General features: G+C 35.5%; 2 protein-coding genes across 4 annotated transcripts; both read right to left on the reverse strand.

Annotated features, from left to right (window-relative positions):
- Nucleotides 1-788: 788 nt before the first annotated feature.
- On the reverse strand, nt 789-7112 carry LOC110681839 (F-box protein SKIP23-like). Of its 3 annotated transcripts, none has more exons than XM_021857971.1 (4): nt 5398-7110; nt 4608-4677; nt 2092-2250; nt 789-1364 (listed from the first exon to the last, which is right to left on the reverse strand). In XM_021857971.1, the coding sequence occupies exons 1-4, from the start codon at nt 6627-6629 to the stop codon at nt 1194-1196; spliced, it is 1632 nt and encodes a 543-aa protein (XP_021713663.1). In that variant the 5' UTR covers nt 6630-7110; the 3' UTR covers nt 789-1193. The 3 variants fall into 3 exon arrangements, with proteins under 3 accessions (XP_021713663.1, XP_021713665.1, XP_021713664.1); XM_021857973.1 differs by lacking the exon at nt 789-1364 and adding an exon at nt 1371-1652 and having other exon boundaries at nt 5398-7112; XM_021857972.1 differs by lacking the exon at nt 789-1364 and adding an exon at nt 1640-1741 and having other exon boundaries at nt 5398-7112.
- A 4186-nt stretch (nt 7113-11298) lies between these two features.
- On the reverse strand, nt 11299-16280 carry LOC110681840 (F-box protein SKIP23-like). Its single transcript, XM_021857974.1, has 4 exons — nt 14880-16280; nt 13200-13260; nt 12545-12724; nt 11299-11830 (listed from the first exon to the last, which is right to left on the reverse strand). The coding sequence occupies exons 1-4, from the start codon at nt 16106-16108 to the stop codon at nt 11627-11629; spliced, it is 1674 nt and encodes a 557-aa protein (XP_021713666.1). The 5' UTR covers nt 16109-16280; the 3' UTR covers nt 11299-11626.
- Nucleotides 16281-16417: the final 137 nt, after the last annotated feature.

Raw genomic sequence — 16417 nt, forward strand, 5'->3', positions numbered from 1 at the left:
ACCTTAATATTAACAAGAATAGTAAAGTTGAAACAAGGTTTGACAATAATAATAATGACGAAGAACCAAATGGAGGAAAAATTTCTAACCAGAAGATGACATGTGTCATTCTTAACTCGTTTTCAATATAAAGTTATTGATTTACTATAGGTTACTAAGATGATTTTAAATTTTAATAAATTGAAATAAACTTTATTACAAAAATACTAAAGTTGAAAAAAGGTTTGACAAAAAAAAAAAAAAAAAAAAAAAAAATTGGAGGGAAAATTTCTAACATAAAGATGACATATATGTCTCGCCTTTAGTATAAAGTTATTGATTGATCGACGATTTGATCTCTTGTTACGGTTGCTAGTTGATTTGACTCTAAATTTTATCTTTATTTTATTAATTAATTTATTTATTTTGACATGTTTTAAGTAAAGCTGACATATTGTCTTATCATGAGTCCATAAACAAAGGTAGTATGAATACCAAACGAAGGTAGTATGTTATATAATTACTTAAAGTTTTTGTTTAGCAAATAATTATAGGTTTTTGCTTTTTAAAAAAATCGAGAACGTCATTAGTATCAATTTATGTTTTAAAATTTTTTTTACCATACATTCTTTGTACTTGAAAATAACAAAAGTATTTATAGTTAAAGTGGTGCAATGAAAAACATGAAAGTCAAACTAAAAAAAAAAAATAAACCGAGTACTACACATGATGTAAACAAGAAATTACCATGGAAACATTGGAAATTATACATATCTTCATATCTCATTTTCATGGCTGATAGGGAAATAGCTTCAATGAGAGAGAATCACATTGATTTTTGAAAGAATAGGATAATTGCAATTCTAGTTTACATGACATTCAACACTTCACATAAAGACAAAAGCAAATATTCTTACAGCCAGATACACTAATCCATGTTTACCATTTAACCCTGAATAAAAACCAGTATGATGAAGGTTACAACAACAATCAAAGCCTTAATCTCAAAGATAGGGTCAGCTACATGAGTATGGAGGTTGCCACAACTTACATCTTTCCTGCCTGCAAATTCATCAAGATTGAAATCGATAATCTTACAATTGTTACAAAAGGCACCTCCCAGTTAATCTACAAGACAGAAACTTGCAGGAAAAATAAACATCACAGCAATTTATCCTGGTGATTCAAACCAATTTGCAAAGGTAACCAGTATGCTATTCAGCTGGTGCACAATACTTTTTCTTAATGATGGCAACCTCCAGATTACTGGTGTTTTCTTCAAACTGAAGGATACAAGCATTGAAATTTGTCTCTACAGAAAACCAATCGCAATCAGAATCAGCAGACGCAGGCCTTTCCTCAGTCGCAAGTGTGGAAGTTCCTTCCTGGACAGTAAGGCACTCATGTTCAAACAATCAAACCATTGTAAGACATGATCTCAAAGAGAATAGCAACAATAAACAGACAAGTAGAGGTAAAAGAATGGACTTAATTGTGTTATCGACTTTCCTTACTTTTTTTGTCGGCTGCTATTCTAATTTGATAAGTTAATTCTACCTGCTACACCATCCACCAGCAAATTGTTTCGTCTCCAAATCATTAACAGTTAGTCCTGCCTCTTGGGTCTCCCTCCATCACCAATTCACCACCCACCACCATTAAACATGACACCACTGACATGATGCCACCATATCTCAGTCAAATGTACCAGTAAGAGATAACAATGAGTTTTTATCATTCATTACCATCCACGAGCATTGTTCTGGAGAGAACATGTACATTTATGATAAACATGCCATATAAGTTTGCAATTTTTGGTGCTTATAATCCAGTTTTCAGGATTTGGGATAAGGGGATAATAGAAATTTTGAAAAGAAACAATGAGAAGCAGTGAAAAGTGAATCAGTATTTGGAATGCGTAAGAGCAACACAAATTTTCTTTAACTTTCAACTTTCATCCTTTCTTATGTTCATTGTAATCTCCTTAGCGTAGCAGGTTGAAATGTGTCATAATCCATATAATAGAAAGCGTTGAGAAATGATCTAATCAGCTTTACTGACAGGCAAAACTGAATCACTTTATAAATTGTAAAAGCAAGATAAAGAAATTACTTGATCGTGCAATTTGACAGATTTTTTTTGTTGCTGCAATCGTTTGAATCCATACAGGAGTTCCTTCAAGTTAAAAGTTTCCTTCATAAATTTAAGCGCTTCTCTCATAAGTTTAAGCGCACCCACTTGATCCACCAAAGCAAGCTCACTGAACTTGTCCTGCATTGAACCACGATCACTTACAAAGTTACAATAGTGAAGAACAGGAAGGACAAAAGTGGCAAAAATAAATAGAGAAGGCAATAAGGCATTATTGTTTTTCTTTGAAACCCACAGACAAAAAAGTAAGGAAGCAAAAAACTAAAAACACAACAAATGTTTATTTCTTATACTCCCTCTACCCCTTAGTTCACATTTGGATTTTGCATGGAGATTAAGAATAGTGAATAGTGAATAGTAAATAGGAGATAATGTACGAAGTAAGATAAAGTGTGGACTTGTAGAGAGTACATAACTATCTATTGTATGTGGACACAACTCACACGAGAATAATATAATATCAAGATTATAAATATTACTTTTAAGTAAAAACATGAAGTTTATTTTTGCGACATAACAAAAAGGAAATACCGAAATATGATACTTATCAAGAGATGAGGAAAATATGGGATCTTGATGCCAAATGTCTGAAAGTACACCAAAACTACAAAACGTTGAATCTATGAATTGCCCAATCATTTCAATATTAGCACCTGTTGCATGCTATTGATACTGCCTAACAGGCAACATCATAATATGAAATGAGTTGTACATTGCCAAACTAGCAACTAAATCAAGGTATCAACATCTGAAATCAAGACCTGTAAACTAAAAGGCTTTTAAACTTTTGATACTAGAAGTATATTTTTAAGTGTGTGAATAAGTTAAATATGAATGAATGAATACGGCAAGAAGATAAATTTCCCATCTCAAGGTACTCAAAAAGGCAATTCCACGTGGAAAAGAGAGATGAGCTCTTAAAGATAGTTGCAAAATAAATTTGTCAAAGTAGTCACTTTTTGTGAGAAAGGACCATTTTTACATTAACATTGAAAAGGTAGCAAATTCAGATCTTAATTTTTAATGTATTTTTTGTTATCGACCGGGACATACAGCTGGATTGCTGGATTCCAAAAGTTGACTGCCACTTTCCGGCATTGAACATCATATACAAAGCACATGCCTTCATCCAAAGCCTATATTTTCTCCCTTTTTCCTTCTCAACCACCATTCCACCGCCCCACCTCCACTTGCACTTTACTATCTACTACAAATCACCGTTGCTGCCTCCAACTCCACCCTGTTGATAAAAAAACCTTGCATCTTGCATATCTCCTTCTCGTACCTCTTCATCTCTCCTCCTTGCAGGCATGAACATAGGCACAAGATGCCACTCCATAGCCCCTCGTCTTAATCCACTCTCTTCTCTCCCTCTACATCTCAATCTTTGTCCTCCTCAGACCCATTTTAAGGTCACCACCCAAGCTGAAAAATGGCAAATTGATGATGGGATGGTGGTTATGAGGGAAAAGGAGAGATAATCTAGGGTTTTGATGAAGGCATATGATTTGCATGTCAGGGTGTGTGGTCAATTCATAAAGTTTGGACTAAGGTCTTAGCAGTGTTTGAAAAAACGCGCCTAAGGAGCTAAGGGGTGAGCGCTTAATTAGGTTTGGGCGAGGCGTTTTGGGTTGGACGCACAAAAAGCGCCCGAGGCGCACATGAGGCGAACTTCAGCCAATATTTTTTAACTGCCCATATACTGCGCCTCACTTCAAAGAGAACTAAAAAATATTGGGTATTGAGCTTGAGGCAAGCCCCTCTCGCTTCAGTGCGCCTTGAGCTTTTTTATATATTGGGTCTTAGTCAACAACAACAAAAATGCATTTATGGACTAAAAAAAAATGACAATTTTTTTAATCCGTGGAATCCCCAACGCTGCGATTTAAGAAAAAAAAAAAACAGAAAAAGAAAGTGAAGGAAGTAATAGATATGAGAAAATGAAGTGACATATTAGAGCAATTTTGAGACTTTTTATTGAGCACAATCAGGGTGTAGCAACTAAGCCTGCATTGAAAGTTACATTCTAAAGTTTCTAAACCATTACAGCTTGCTGATGTATCCCCACATAGCTTCCGAAAAGGAGACAGAAATCTCAGTAGCTGGCAAATGTTCATGAAAAAACACTTAGATGAACGCATGCTAAATAATGTTATTATCAGCTTTACAAAAGTCAATAATAAACAATGTTCAGTCTTTTGTGCTCATAAACCTGGTAACACAATTTAAGCGATTTGGGAGTTGAATGAATCTATTACAGGTTAGATGTGACAAATTAGAGCAGTTATAACATCTATTCTTCATAACTAGTTTGTATCAATTATCAAAAAATACATCTCTTTCTCTTCTTCTTAATCTTAATTCGACAATCTATACTACTACTTTTTATAAGCACTCAACTAACATCTACAAGATACTTTGTACTACACATAACTATGATTAAAAATGGGGGGAGGAAGGTAAAAGTGAGGTAGCACCTTATCACCACCCGGAATCCTTGATTGCAATTTATCAAGTGCAGTTAAGAGGTTCCGAAGGCGCTCAGACCTGACAATAAAAGAAAAAAATTAGTCAACATCGTCTGGCAACCTACTCTAATCATCAACTAGTTTCAGTTAAATGAGAGGTCTTCAATATAAAGCAATAAATTACTCTGAAGAACAAGATTTCAACCATACTGTTGTCATTCCTTTGGAGATGCTACATTGTTCTATAAAATTAATAACTGACATGTCTTTTCAGGATAATTGGAACTTTTGGAAGGAATATAGAAAAGAGAATCTTGCTTTGAGGAACTTAGTATGTCAAATAATATGATTCTCTAGTTCAATTAAAATTGGTTAGGCTATGCTTTCATTGATCTTCGTCTCACTAGAGAGACGAATATTAGAAGGCTCTTACTTGACATTAATTCTCAGCTCCTGTGTGACATGCTCACAGAGAAAATATCTAAATTTCTAACTAATGACAACCATGGTGGGAGTATACCATATAGGAAGGGTCTCTTAAACCAACTGGCAACACTTATTAAGTACTTCAAAGTTATTGTTTACTAACCAATCAAAAGAGCAATCTACAGCTCAAAACCCAGAAACCAAACACATTACAAAAATAAAACCAGTTCCTATCTTCCTGATGAAGAGTAGAAGGTACTCCAGAAGCAATTCTAGTCAAGACTTCAATGAGAAATATAATAGAAGAATAAATCACAAAACAGCTAATCATAGTAAAGAACAGAAACCAATCAAACCATGACTGAAAACATACTTGTCTTTCGTCCAAATCCAGGATGGAGGCGGCCAAAATAGATTAGAATAACCAGTGTGTGATCCAATTAAACTAAGATGGGAACCATCTTCCAAATGCCATACTCCAATACGAAGTTTACTGGATTCTGATTTCCTAAACATTTCAGAGTTGTCATCATAACCACTACTATAATTCACGAAACTATTTTGTTTAAAAAGGATGCAATTTTTCCCATAGGATCCATGGAGCAACTCAGCTGGCGCGGAAAAGGAAAAATCAGTACCAAAGAAAAAAGTCTGATCACCAATACTTTTAACCTCAACCCATTTCTTGGTACCCTCATTGAGCTTAAAAACCTTAAACAAACCATCATTCTCCCCACGAACAGTACAACGAACAACTAAATGCAAGCGCCCCAACGATTCCACAACACGTTTCCGCCTTCCACCACCACCAGCAATGGGAGGAACAACAACATTCAACTTAGTAGAAGAATCCTTACCTATCACAATATCATAAACCCGCCCTCGACGATCAATCCCTAAAACACGGCCCTTAAATACGACAATGTCATCAAATCGAAAACCTTTACCATCATGTATAATCTCCCATTGTGTCGGCACATCTACATCCTTATCCTTAACCCCAGAACCTAACCTAAACAACCCCAATTTCCCCTCTTCAGAGAGAACAACAGCAACAACCAACCCATTACAATCTGAGAACAAAACCACCTTATGAACTACCCGAAAACCGTCTAGAATCAGATTACAACCCTTTTTAGAAAGATAACTAAAATTGTAAAATCGACCCAATTCAGACGCATGGAAATCAAGAAAATTAAGGGTTCGAGGAAAATTGATTGGTAAAAAGTAAGAATTCTTAGAAAAGGGTTGGCGAATACTGACCTTTCCAGGAACAGATTGATCGAGAAAAAGAACCCAAACCCTAGGCATCCAAGATGGAAAATCTTCATCAATTGGAGGACGAAGAGCGTAGATAACAGTGACAGATAAAACGGAAAAATCGGGGTTCAGACAGTAAGAGCTTTGGCGAAGAGAATAGGGGGGAGAAGGGGTGGTGAGAGGCAGGGGAGGAAAGAGAGTGGGCGAAGAATATAAGGAAGAAGAACACCATGATTTGCAGACGCTTCTGAAGCTTAAAATGTCAATTGGGTTTGTGATTAAGAATTCAGCAATGGCGGATAAAAGTTCCTGAGGAAGGTCCGACCATGGCGGAATTACACCCATAAAATCAAGGTTATTTCTGGGTTTTCGGTGTTTTTGTTTGTGTTAACTGAACTATACAGCAGTTGTTTGTAATAAAAGAAAGATTGAAGAACATATCTAGACTTTTACTCTGTTCATGTAATAACGGTTGATTGGTTGACGGAAATGGGTAACTTGACTACTGCCGTTTGTCTCCATGAGAAATATAATACTACACCCTCCGTCCAATTTATACTCCGTAATTTATGTTTGTCAGTTTGTGTACTACGGACTACGGAGTAGTATTATAGACAAAAATCTCGAGAAAAAAAAGTGGTTTAGAAAGTAATAAAATGAATAAAGTAAAAAAAAAAAAAAAAATAATAAAAAAAAACATTTTTGGTATCCTTAAAAGTAAAACATGAAGTATAATCAATTACATTATACTAAAGGCGAATCTGATATGACACTTGTCAGGTTTTGATTAAAAAAATTCCCGCCACTTTTACTTTCCTTTTTTTAACAAATATTTATGAACATTATTTTATAATATCCTATAATATTTAACTTTCAATTTGACAACTACTTCCTCCGTTAACTATTATTTACAACATATACTATAAATGGATGCTAACTATTATGTGCAACAAATGTTTTCTTTCCTTTTTAGTTTATCATTTCTCTCTATCTCTCTCCTCATCACATGCACCCAACTTTTTCTCTCTTCATTTTACACTCACAAACAAATTTTGCCTAGGAGTCCGCAAACACCCCCTTTGTTGCAAATAATAGTTAACGGAGGAAGTATATATAAAGTATATTCTATATGCATTCAATGAAAATATTTTGACACATAATATTTTATAATAGGTATTTTATGGAAAAGATAATCAAGTATTTGTTTCAATTAAAAATATTGATTTTTATTTTTAATTAATTATTGTTAAATTAACATTATAATTTATAAATATGCTAAGTAAAAACCGTGCATTGCACGGGACTTAAACTAGTATATTAATATGGGCGGAGAGAGTAATGCTATTTTTTTTTTTTAGAGAACAACATTCTCACCGTTTCATAATGCATAAAATTTTAGGAAAATTATAGGGTGAAGACGGAAAAGAGGATTTTTTTTATAGGAAAATTATAGTTAGTGGGGATATATATTTAGTTTTTAGTTGGAGAGAGATATAATAAAAAAAAAAATTAGTGTAAGTGGAGGTGATTTTTGGGGTTTGGTGAGTCCGACTCACCGCGGAAACAACCCCGACCCAAGGAACCACTCGTAATTAATAAAACCATAAAGCATAAATAAATAAGCACAAGAAAAGGAAGAACGAATCATACCCTTGAAGCGAGCTTCGCCCTCTCAAAACGGGCTCTTACTTGAAAGCCTTGAGCACCGCAAATGTCGTGCCTCCAACGGTATCCACCCATAAAGGACGAACACGACTTTTTAGGTCTGCTACCTTGGAGTTAGCAAGGTCCGACAAAAACCCAAGTGTTAATGGAGTTTAAGTGTTTTTCCAAAATATGGAATGCTCTTTCTAACTCCCACTCAAGCACTTTACTCCAAATCCCAAGGTTGGTATTTATAGAGGAAAGTGTAAGTGGGAATTTCTATCCCATCAGTGTGGGATTAATGAAATTCCACAAATTAATTTAAAGCTAAATTAAATTAAATATATAAGCAAGTAATAAATCAACAAGTGTCCTATTCATATGTAAAGAGGAGTATGGACCACTTGGAGAGGAGGGGACCATACTTGCTCCCCACTCCTTCCTCTGTGTCCACACCAAAAAGCAAGCATACTTACTAGCTTCCCCTTTCTACCCGACCTAGGCCCACGGCCCAGCTAGCCTCGCACCGTGCGGGCTACTAGCTGCTGTCAGCTCGGCCCAGCACGCCCACGCACATCAGTGCGGGCTGCTGATGTCGAGGGCGCTGCTAGCTAGCCACGCACATGTGCGGGCTGCTAGCAGCAGCGCACGCCAGCACGCCACACACTGCTTGCGGGCTGCTGGTCGTGCTGTGCTAGCATGCCTCACACATTGTGCGGGTTGCCAGCCACGCCTTGTTAGCATGTCTCGCACATGGTGCGGGCTGCTAGCTCGGCTAATCCCCTAACACTCGGGATTCCGATGCTAGGGGTATTTTGGTCATTGTTGATTTATTACTAATTTGTCGTCTCGTCTTTTTATTATTTTTGACTCGACTTCCGACGCTCGGTTTCGACGCTCTAAGCTCGAATTTCCGACATCTAAATATTTAACACTCGGGCGACGAATTAATTTCTTCCGAATTAATTCGTCGAGTCGGTTCGTATATTTTGCTTGGGTGTGACCCGAAGGGTTCAGTCAAGATTAAGTTGTAATATTAATTATATTAATATTACTGATCGGAAGCGGCCTCCACCCAGGCATTCCGATCACTTGACCTTACTGAATATATTAGCTTTCTAATAATTCTGAACCCGCTATCAGAATAATACACTTGTTCGAAGGACACCATTCCTTTCAGTGATAAGAGAGATATACTCCGTATAATAAAATGTGAAGTAGTAGTTAGTCCTTTCAAACAAAAAATAATAAATGTTTCAATTATTATGAAACAAACGTAAAAGGATAATATTGCAATTATTATGAAACAAAAGGAGTACACCACATTTATTTTCACATTTATTGATGCATTATTTTGATTGTTAATATCTTAAATCACCAATATGTAAAAATTATATACATATACATATGATATTATAATAGTTTAAATCAAGACGAATCTAGCCAAGAAAATAAATAAATAAAGGTAAAAGCTAATAAACGTCCCAAGGACATTGGATAAGATTACACATCAATTACATTTGATCGATGTGTGATTTTCGCATGCATTCACAATTAATATGAGTACCATTTTGGGATATATTTTAAAGGGTTAACTAACACCCCAAGGGTGTTTGTTAGTAGAATTTTTTTTTTATTTTAAAAAAAAAAAACTTATCCCCGACAACGCACGACCTTCCCCCTTGTCCCTCCTCGACATTTCCGCGCGAAAACAAGGAAGATCTAGTAGTAGTGGGGGTAAAAGGAGGTAGTGGTGGTATAGGGAGAAGAAAGAGAGTGAGCGAGGTTAGAAATTATAATTTTTGCGGGCGTTACCTGCAGATTCAAGGGCAATGTTTAATGACCCCCTTAGAAAATTGTAGAAAGCTGGAGTTTTAGAGATGGGGAGGAGAGAGAAATTGTTTGTAATCCACCTGAACTACCACCCCCACCACTAACACCATAACCAGAAACCCCACCACCACCTGAAACTCATCACCATCGAAATCTCGAAATTCCAAAACCCCACCACCAGCGAAATCCCGAAACCCCACCCTACAATCACCCTCCTCGCAACAAATCGAAGGCCACCCCACAACAAGAACTCAACCCACCTCACTCACCCTCCCTGAGGTCGCAGAAAATCGAAATCCACCACAAAACACCAACCCTAGGTTTAGATATGATCGATTTTCGTCGTTTTTCTAAGATCGCACACCCATTTCTCCCTCCTTCGTTTTGATATGAGATCCTTAATTCAAACAAAGAAGAATGCGGTCGATGGTGGTGGTGGTGGAAAAGAAGATAAACCCTAAATGAATATCAAGAAGATTGGTGGTTGTAATGGTCCGATGTCGAAGGTGTTTTATGGTGGCTTTGGTGTTGGTGGTCTTGTGTCGAAGGTGTTTGTGGTCTGGTGCGGTGGTTCTTCTGGTGGTCAGTGATGATGGTGGCCGTGGCAGTTGTAGGAGGGGAGAGAAGGAGTTTTTTTAATTAGTTACGTATAGCCGGGGCGATGCCCCAGGTTACTACTTTTTTTTAAGTTATGCAACTATTAGGAAAATGCTATACATAGCCCTAAGGGCTATATATAAGCATTAAAAATACTCTAGAAAATTGTTTTAAATTCGGAAATCATGACAAAAACACACTACTAATTACACTGATTTGTGCGTGTTTTTGTCATGAATTCCTAATTTTATACAATTTTCAAGGGTATATTTAATTGTTATATGTAGCCCTAAGGGCTATATATAGCGTTACCCATTAATTAATTTTTTCAAATGACATAATAGTTTAAAGGAAATTTTTTAAATTACCACAAAAAAATGTAACCATTTTTGAACTAACCACCCGTTTAACTTTTTATTTTAAATTACCACCCCTTAAATTAAATAAATGCTCATATTACCACCCATTTCAAAAATCCGATGGATTTTTCGTCTGTGGGCCCGACCTAAAGCTTATTTTGACCTTTTGACTGATTTTTTTCCCCCGATTTTTCTCTTTAAAAACACTCTCCTAACTTCAATTCACATTTTTCTCTTTGAAATTTGGTAGAATTTGGTGAAGGAAATGTGAATTAAAGTTTAGAGAGCGTTTTTAAAGAGAAAAATCGGGGAAAAAATCAGTCAAAATGATCAAAATAAGTGACGGAAAATCCACCGGATTTTTAAAATGGGTGGTAATATGAGCATTTATTTAATTTAAAGGGTGGTAATTTAAAATAAAAAATTAAACAGGCGATTAGTTCGAAAATGGTAACATTTTTGGGTGGTAATTTAAAAATTAACCTAATTTAAATGTGTTTTTAATACTTTTGCAGTATAATATAAATTTGTGTGCAAGATTATAACATAATTGACAATTACTTAGATGGTTAAACAATTTGGGGAGTATATTTTATCGTTTATCTCTTACTTTAAAAGAGATTCAAATTATTTTATCATTTTTTTCACAAGGGCTGGTGATAAGAATCGATCCCAATATCTCTTGGAAACAAGAGGAAAGCTCTAACCACTTGAACTATCTCTCACTCTCAAATATTATAATATTACTATATATACACACACATATATATATATATATGCACATGCTTTGATATTGAGCTTGAAGTCTCGAGGTGAATAGAGTCATAACTAATAAGCTTACTGAAATGATAAATATGACACTTGACAATCTTGGTGAATCCAATCAATCCATAAATGGTGACAAATGAGCTATTCAACTATTGCAAATAAATTTTCCTTTTCGAGGGCATTCTCCAATTCACTGATTTTTTCTTCAAACAGAAGGAGCTGAGTATCAAGTTCTGTCACCACAGAATACCAATCAAAAGCACAGTCATTCTGTTTCACAGCTTTCAGTATTGGATCAACAGATGCATGCCTTTCCATAGCTGTAAGCTGTCTGGATGATCCTATCTGCACAGGAAGGCAATCCATTCTTAAACCATAATTCAATCTCGCAAGCAATGATATCAATTAAAAACAATGACCAAAACAAAAACGGAAATGTAATAAAGGAATTGTAGTGTTATAATCAATAAGAGCAGTTTTTTTTTTTTTTTTTTTTTTTCTCACATAGAGGTAATGATGATTATGCAAACCACCATCATCAGTCAGATGATCGGCCGCCACAATGAGTATGTGATCATTCACAAATCACAACCCTACACGAACTTTGTTTTAACAAGAAATATAATCTTCGGAAATCCAAATCAGAATTATTTCTCTCTTCTAAACTTCAAAACTCCAATTAAAAAGGTCTAGCCATGCCATATAAGTTTCGCAAATGGTTGTGTTATAATTCCAATTTTCAGGGATAGAGAATGGGGAACAATAAACTTTTAAAAAAGAACAATGAGGAGAAGTTGTGGCATTTACTAGCATATATGAGATAGATGATTTTGGATGGACACTCACTTGAGGATACTAAAACCCAACAGCAATAATGAGCAACATAAAAGACTTTTAGTTCAAATTCTTCTTTCACTCTTCTACATACCTTATAATCTTATATAGTGTAGCAGGCCAACATGTCACAATCCAATTAAAAGGAAGCATTGAGAAACGATATCATATGCTTCGACAGCAAAATTCAAGGGATTATATGTAAACGTAAGCTACAGAAATTACTTGATTATGCTGATTTTCGGAATTGCTGTGTTTCTCCAATGGCACAGCTAGCTTTTCAACAGCCTTTATTTTGTCAACTACCTCTCTGAATCGATTCAGGAGTTCCTTCATCTTAAGAGAGCATTCCTTAAGTTGAAGTGCACATTTTTGTTGCAGCGGAGAGAGTTGATGGAACTTAGCCTACATCAATTGCTAAAAATTAGCAAGGGAGATAGAGAGGGAGGGATGGGAAGGAGTCAAAATTAGAGATGAAGGCAATAACGCATCATCATTATTTTCAAAACCTCTGTCACATCTATAGTATTTATTCAAAATAATAAGGAATGCTCCTTTATTCAAGTCACATCTATAGTTACTGCCTTAACCTGTAACTGAAAATTCAAAATTTCACGAACTACGGCTATTCAAAGGCAGGTATACTTGAGAATTAATATTCTGCTGTCTAGACTCTACTCCTCCTTTATTTAAGACTGCCCTCTTTTATGTCCTCTTGTCATTAAATCCTTTTCATCTGTAAGTTATAATCAGAAATTTAACACTCAATTGACATACATCTACAGGATCTTACACATATTAGGAGGGGGGGGGGGGTGCGAGGATTTTTTTTTTATTTTTTATTTTTTATTTTTATATTATATATAAAAAAGGGCAGAACCTTTATATACTCATCTGGAATCCTTGATTGTGCAATTGAGAGGGTTCCAAGACGCTCAGACCTGACAGAAAACAGAAAAAGTCAACATTGCTTAACAACCTATTCCAGTTATATTCTACTCTGTAAATTTATAATTAGACAAGCAAGAGGATGATTTTTCAAAAGCCATACTAATTTTGTAGATTTGTACTCATTAAAATACTTTCATCTTCAATGTCCACTAGCTACTATTTGATATACACCGTTGGGTTGTTTGACTAACAAAAAAAATTTATAAATTTCTTTGGGGAATAAAAACCATTTGATAGTTTTACTGCAATTGCTTCTGAAATTGTTATGATGATGATTCAAGTGTCTCCTACAATAGTTTGCTGCCATTGAAGACAACTACTCAACAATGACAGGAAAAAATATCAGTATACGCACCATACTCCTTTCCCTTGCCATTTTTCTCACATCAGCCTTCCCCAAATACATCCCTACTATCAATCCATTAACACAGGTTTCTATTCCCTCCATTATTTTAAGTGCATCGGTTTAACTAGCACGTTAAAAAAAAAAAAATAAAAAAAAAAATAAAAAAAAAAACTTGAAGAGAAAATTTCCAAAAAGAAAGTGTTGCACTAAAAAAAAAATAATAATAAAAAAATAAATAAAAATTCATGCACTTAAAAAAAGCGGAAGGAGTGGTAGCCAAAATCTTTATCATCTCGTTTTGGAAACATCCTTCAGCCCGTTTAAATTAAAAGTAAGCCCACACAAATAATGACACCCCAATAAGGCGGATTCTCACTGAATTTCGTATTTCCTGCAACCTTGAAATTAAATAGACCTTCAGAATGCTCAAAGCCATCAGTTTTTTCTATAGTCTGCAAACTAGATTAAGCTAAACAAGGAAAAATGCACAATCACCCAAAAAGGGAAAAGCATAGTGCAACTTGAATTGTACAACCTACATATTAGAATATGAAAGTTCCAGTCTTCCAGAGCGCCACCATGTCTATAATAGAACTATTTTGCATAATATTCTCTATATGTGGAACCTTTATGTACTTCCCAATTTGAATCTTAAAGTGCCCCAAAATAGCAGCCTATGCTACTCATACTACTCGATAAACTTGCCATGCACAGGTTACACATAAAACTTCAAATGGGTGTTCCTAGTCCTTCCTACTGCATTATCATCCCTCCAGTTCAATAGATAACATAAAAGAACCTGACACATTCATGTTGGACACTTTCCATGAGTGCAACCAACAGGTTTGAATTTCACCGAGCCACATTGATAGAAGCAACTAATTTTGTCTACTGCAAAAACACAATTTTAACTATTCAAAGAACTATTTTAATCAAGGTACCAATAATAGTTGCCACTTGCCAGTCAGTGGTAGAAGATGCTAGGGTAGGAAATATAATACATGGGTGTGTATACTAGGCTCTTAAAAGCTTTGGCGGTTGCTCTACAGCAGTTGTGGTAAAGAATGTTTCTTCTCCATTCATAAATTGATTGAAGGAAAATATTAAAGGGAAACACTGATCTAAATTCCATAACATCTGTTTTGTGTTAGATAACATACCATGATAACATGAAATAGTGTTTTGTCTGAAATAACATATCAAGAAATAAAGCACAAAACAAGTTTTCTTACAAAGGAACAAAAATAGTGATTAAATACATACCTGTCTTTCGGCCAGAGCCAAGATTGGGGCGGCCAAAATAAATTAGAATAGCCAAGGGGTGATTCAAGTAAACCAAGATGAGAAGCATCTTCCAAATGCCAAATTCTAATATGAAGATAATTAGATACTGATGTCATAAATTTAACATAATCGTCATCGTATCCATCGTAGTTCAAAAAACTTTGTTCATTAAAAAGAATACAATTCTTTCCATAAGAACCATGGAGCTTCTCAGCTTCCAAGGAAAAGGAAAATTCAGGACTAATGAAAAAAGTTTGATCACCAAGACTATTAACCTCAACCCATTTCTTGTTATTGAGCTCATAAACCTTGTCATTCTCCGCACTAATATTACTGCGATCAACTAAATACAAGCGCCCCAACGACTCCACTAAACGTTTCCGGTTTCCACCTCCATCAGTGATGGGAGATACGATGGCATGATTCGCATCCATTTTCAAACGGTTAGCACAACCTATCTTAATCTCATACATACTTCCTCTACGATCAATGCCCAAAACCCGACCCTTAAATTCAACAATATCATCAAATTGAATTCCTTTACCATCATGTATAATTTCCCATTCTGTTTCAGAACCCACATTCTCAAAACTTAAACCCAACCTAAGCAACCCCAATTTCCCAAAATCAGAAAGTACAACAACAGCCAAACCATTGTCATTCGAAAACAAAACCACTTTATGAACAATCCCAAAAACAGATGGTTTAACACTCCCTTTAGGAAGATAACTAAGATTGTAAAATCGACCCAATTCAGAAACGCGATAATCAAGCAAATTTAGGGTTCGAGGGAAATTAATAGGCATAGAATACGGAACCCTACAAAAGGGTTTACGAAAACTGACCTTTCCAGAAACAGATTGATCCAGAAAAAGAAGCGAAACCCTAGGCATCCATGATGGAAAATCTTCATCGATTAAAGGGCGATAAGCGTAGATAACAGTGGCAGATAAAACGACGGCGTCGTCAGTTGCATTGGGGTTTAAAACAGAGGAGAAGCGATTTAGAAGAGAATTGGGCGGAGATGGGATGGTGAGAGGCAGAGGAGGAAACAGAGTGGAAAGAGGGGAGGAGAGAGAATAAGAAGAGGAAGAATACCATGATTTACAAACGCTGCGGAAGCTGAGGATGTCAATGGGGTTCAAGCATTTGGCTATGGAGGTTAGGAGTTCTTCATGAAGGTCTGACCATGGCGGAATTATACCCATTTTACAGAGAGTACTGTATCAGTTTACAAGAGTGTTACTTTAGGAAAACTCAACAATAATTTATAAAGTAGTATTAAGGGTAAATTCAAGTTTATCTCCTCGTCAAAGGAAAAAAAAAAATGTTAAAAGGAGCAATTTAAATGATAACAAAAAAAACCCTAATTATATTTATATTTTGATTAGGATGGCCAGCACGCATGATGCTTTTGTAACAAAAAAAAGTACACTTGATGCTAACGCGCATGAATGATGCATGTGTCATGGCTAATTATGTCTGACAGCTCTATTGATTTTACTTTATGTCATAAA

This window comes from Chenopodium quinoa, unplaced genomic scaffold (genome assembly GCF_001683475.1).
Source record: "Chenopodium quinoa cultivar QQ74 unplaced genomic scaffold, ASM168347v1, whole genome shotgun sequence".
NCBI classification, from domain to species: domain Eukaryota; kingdom Viridiplantae; phylum Streptophyta; class Magnoliopsida; order Caryophyllales; family Amaranthaceae; genus Chenopodium; species Chenopodium quinoa.

Excerpts from the sequence above, each read along its gene's own strand:
- LOC110681839 (XM_021857971.1), bottom strand. The coding sequence starts at position 6,629 with ATGGGTGTAATTCCGCCATGGTCGGACCTTCCTCAGGAACTTTTATCC. Across the intron at positions 4,678-5,397 it reads TGGATTTGGACGAAAGACAA|GTCTGAGCGCCTTCGGAACC; the intron begins GTATGTTTTCAG and ends TTTTATTGTCAG. Across the intron at positions 2,251-4,607 it reads GGATTCCGGGTGGTGATAAG|GACAAGTTCAGTGAGCTTGC; the intron begins GTGCTACCTCAC and ends GGTTCAATGCAG.
- LOC110681840 (XM_021857974.1), bottom strand. The coding sequence starts at position 16,108 with ATGGGTATAATTCCGCCATGGTCAGACCTTCATGAAGAACTCCTAACC. Across the intron at positions 12,725-13,199 it reads TTCCAGATGAGTATATAAAG|GCTAAGTTCCATCAACTCTC; the intron begins GTTCTGCCCTTT and ends CAATTGATGTAG. Across the intron at positions 11,831-12,544 it reads CCGAAAATCAGCATAATCAA|ATAGGATCATCCAGACAGCT; the intron begins GTAATTTCTGTA and ends CTTCCTGTGCAG.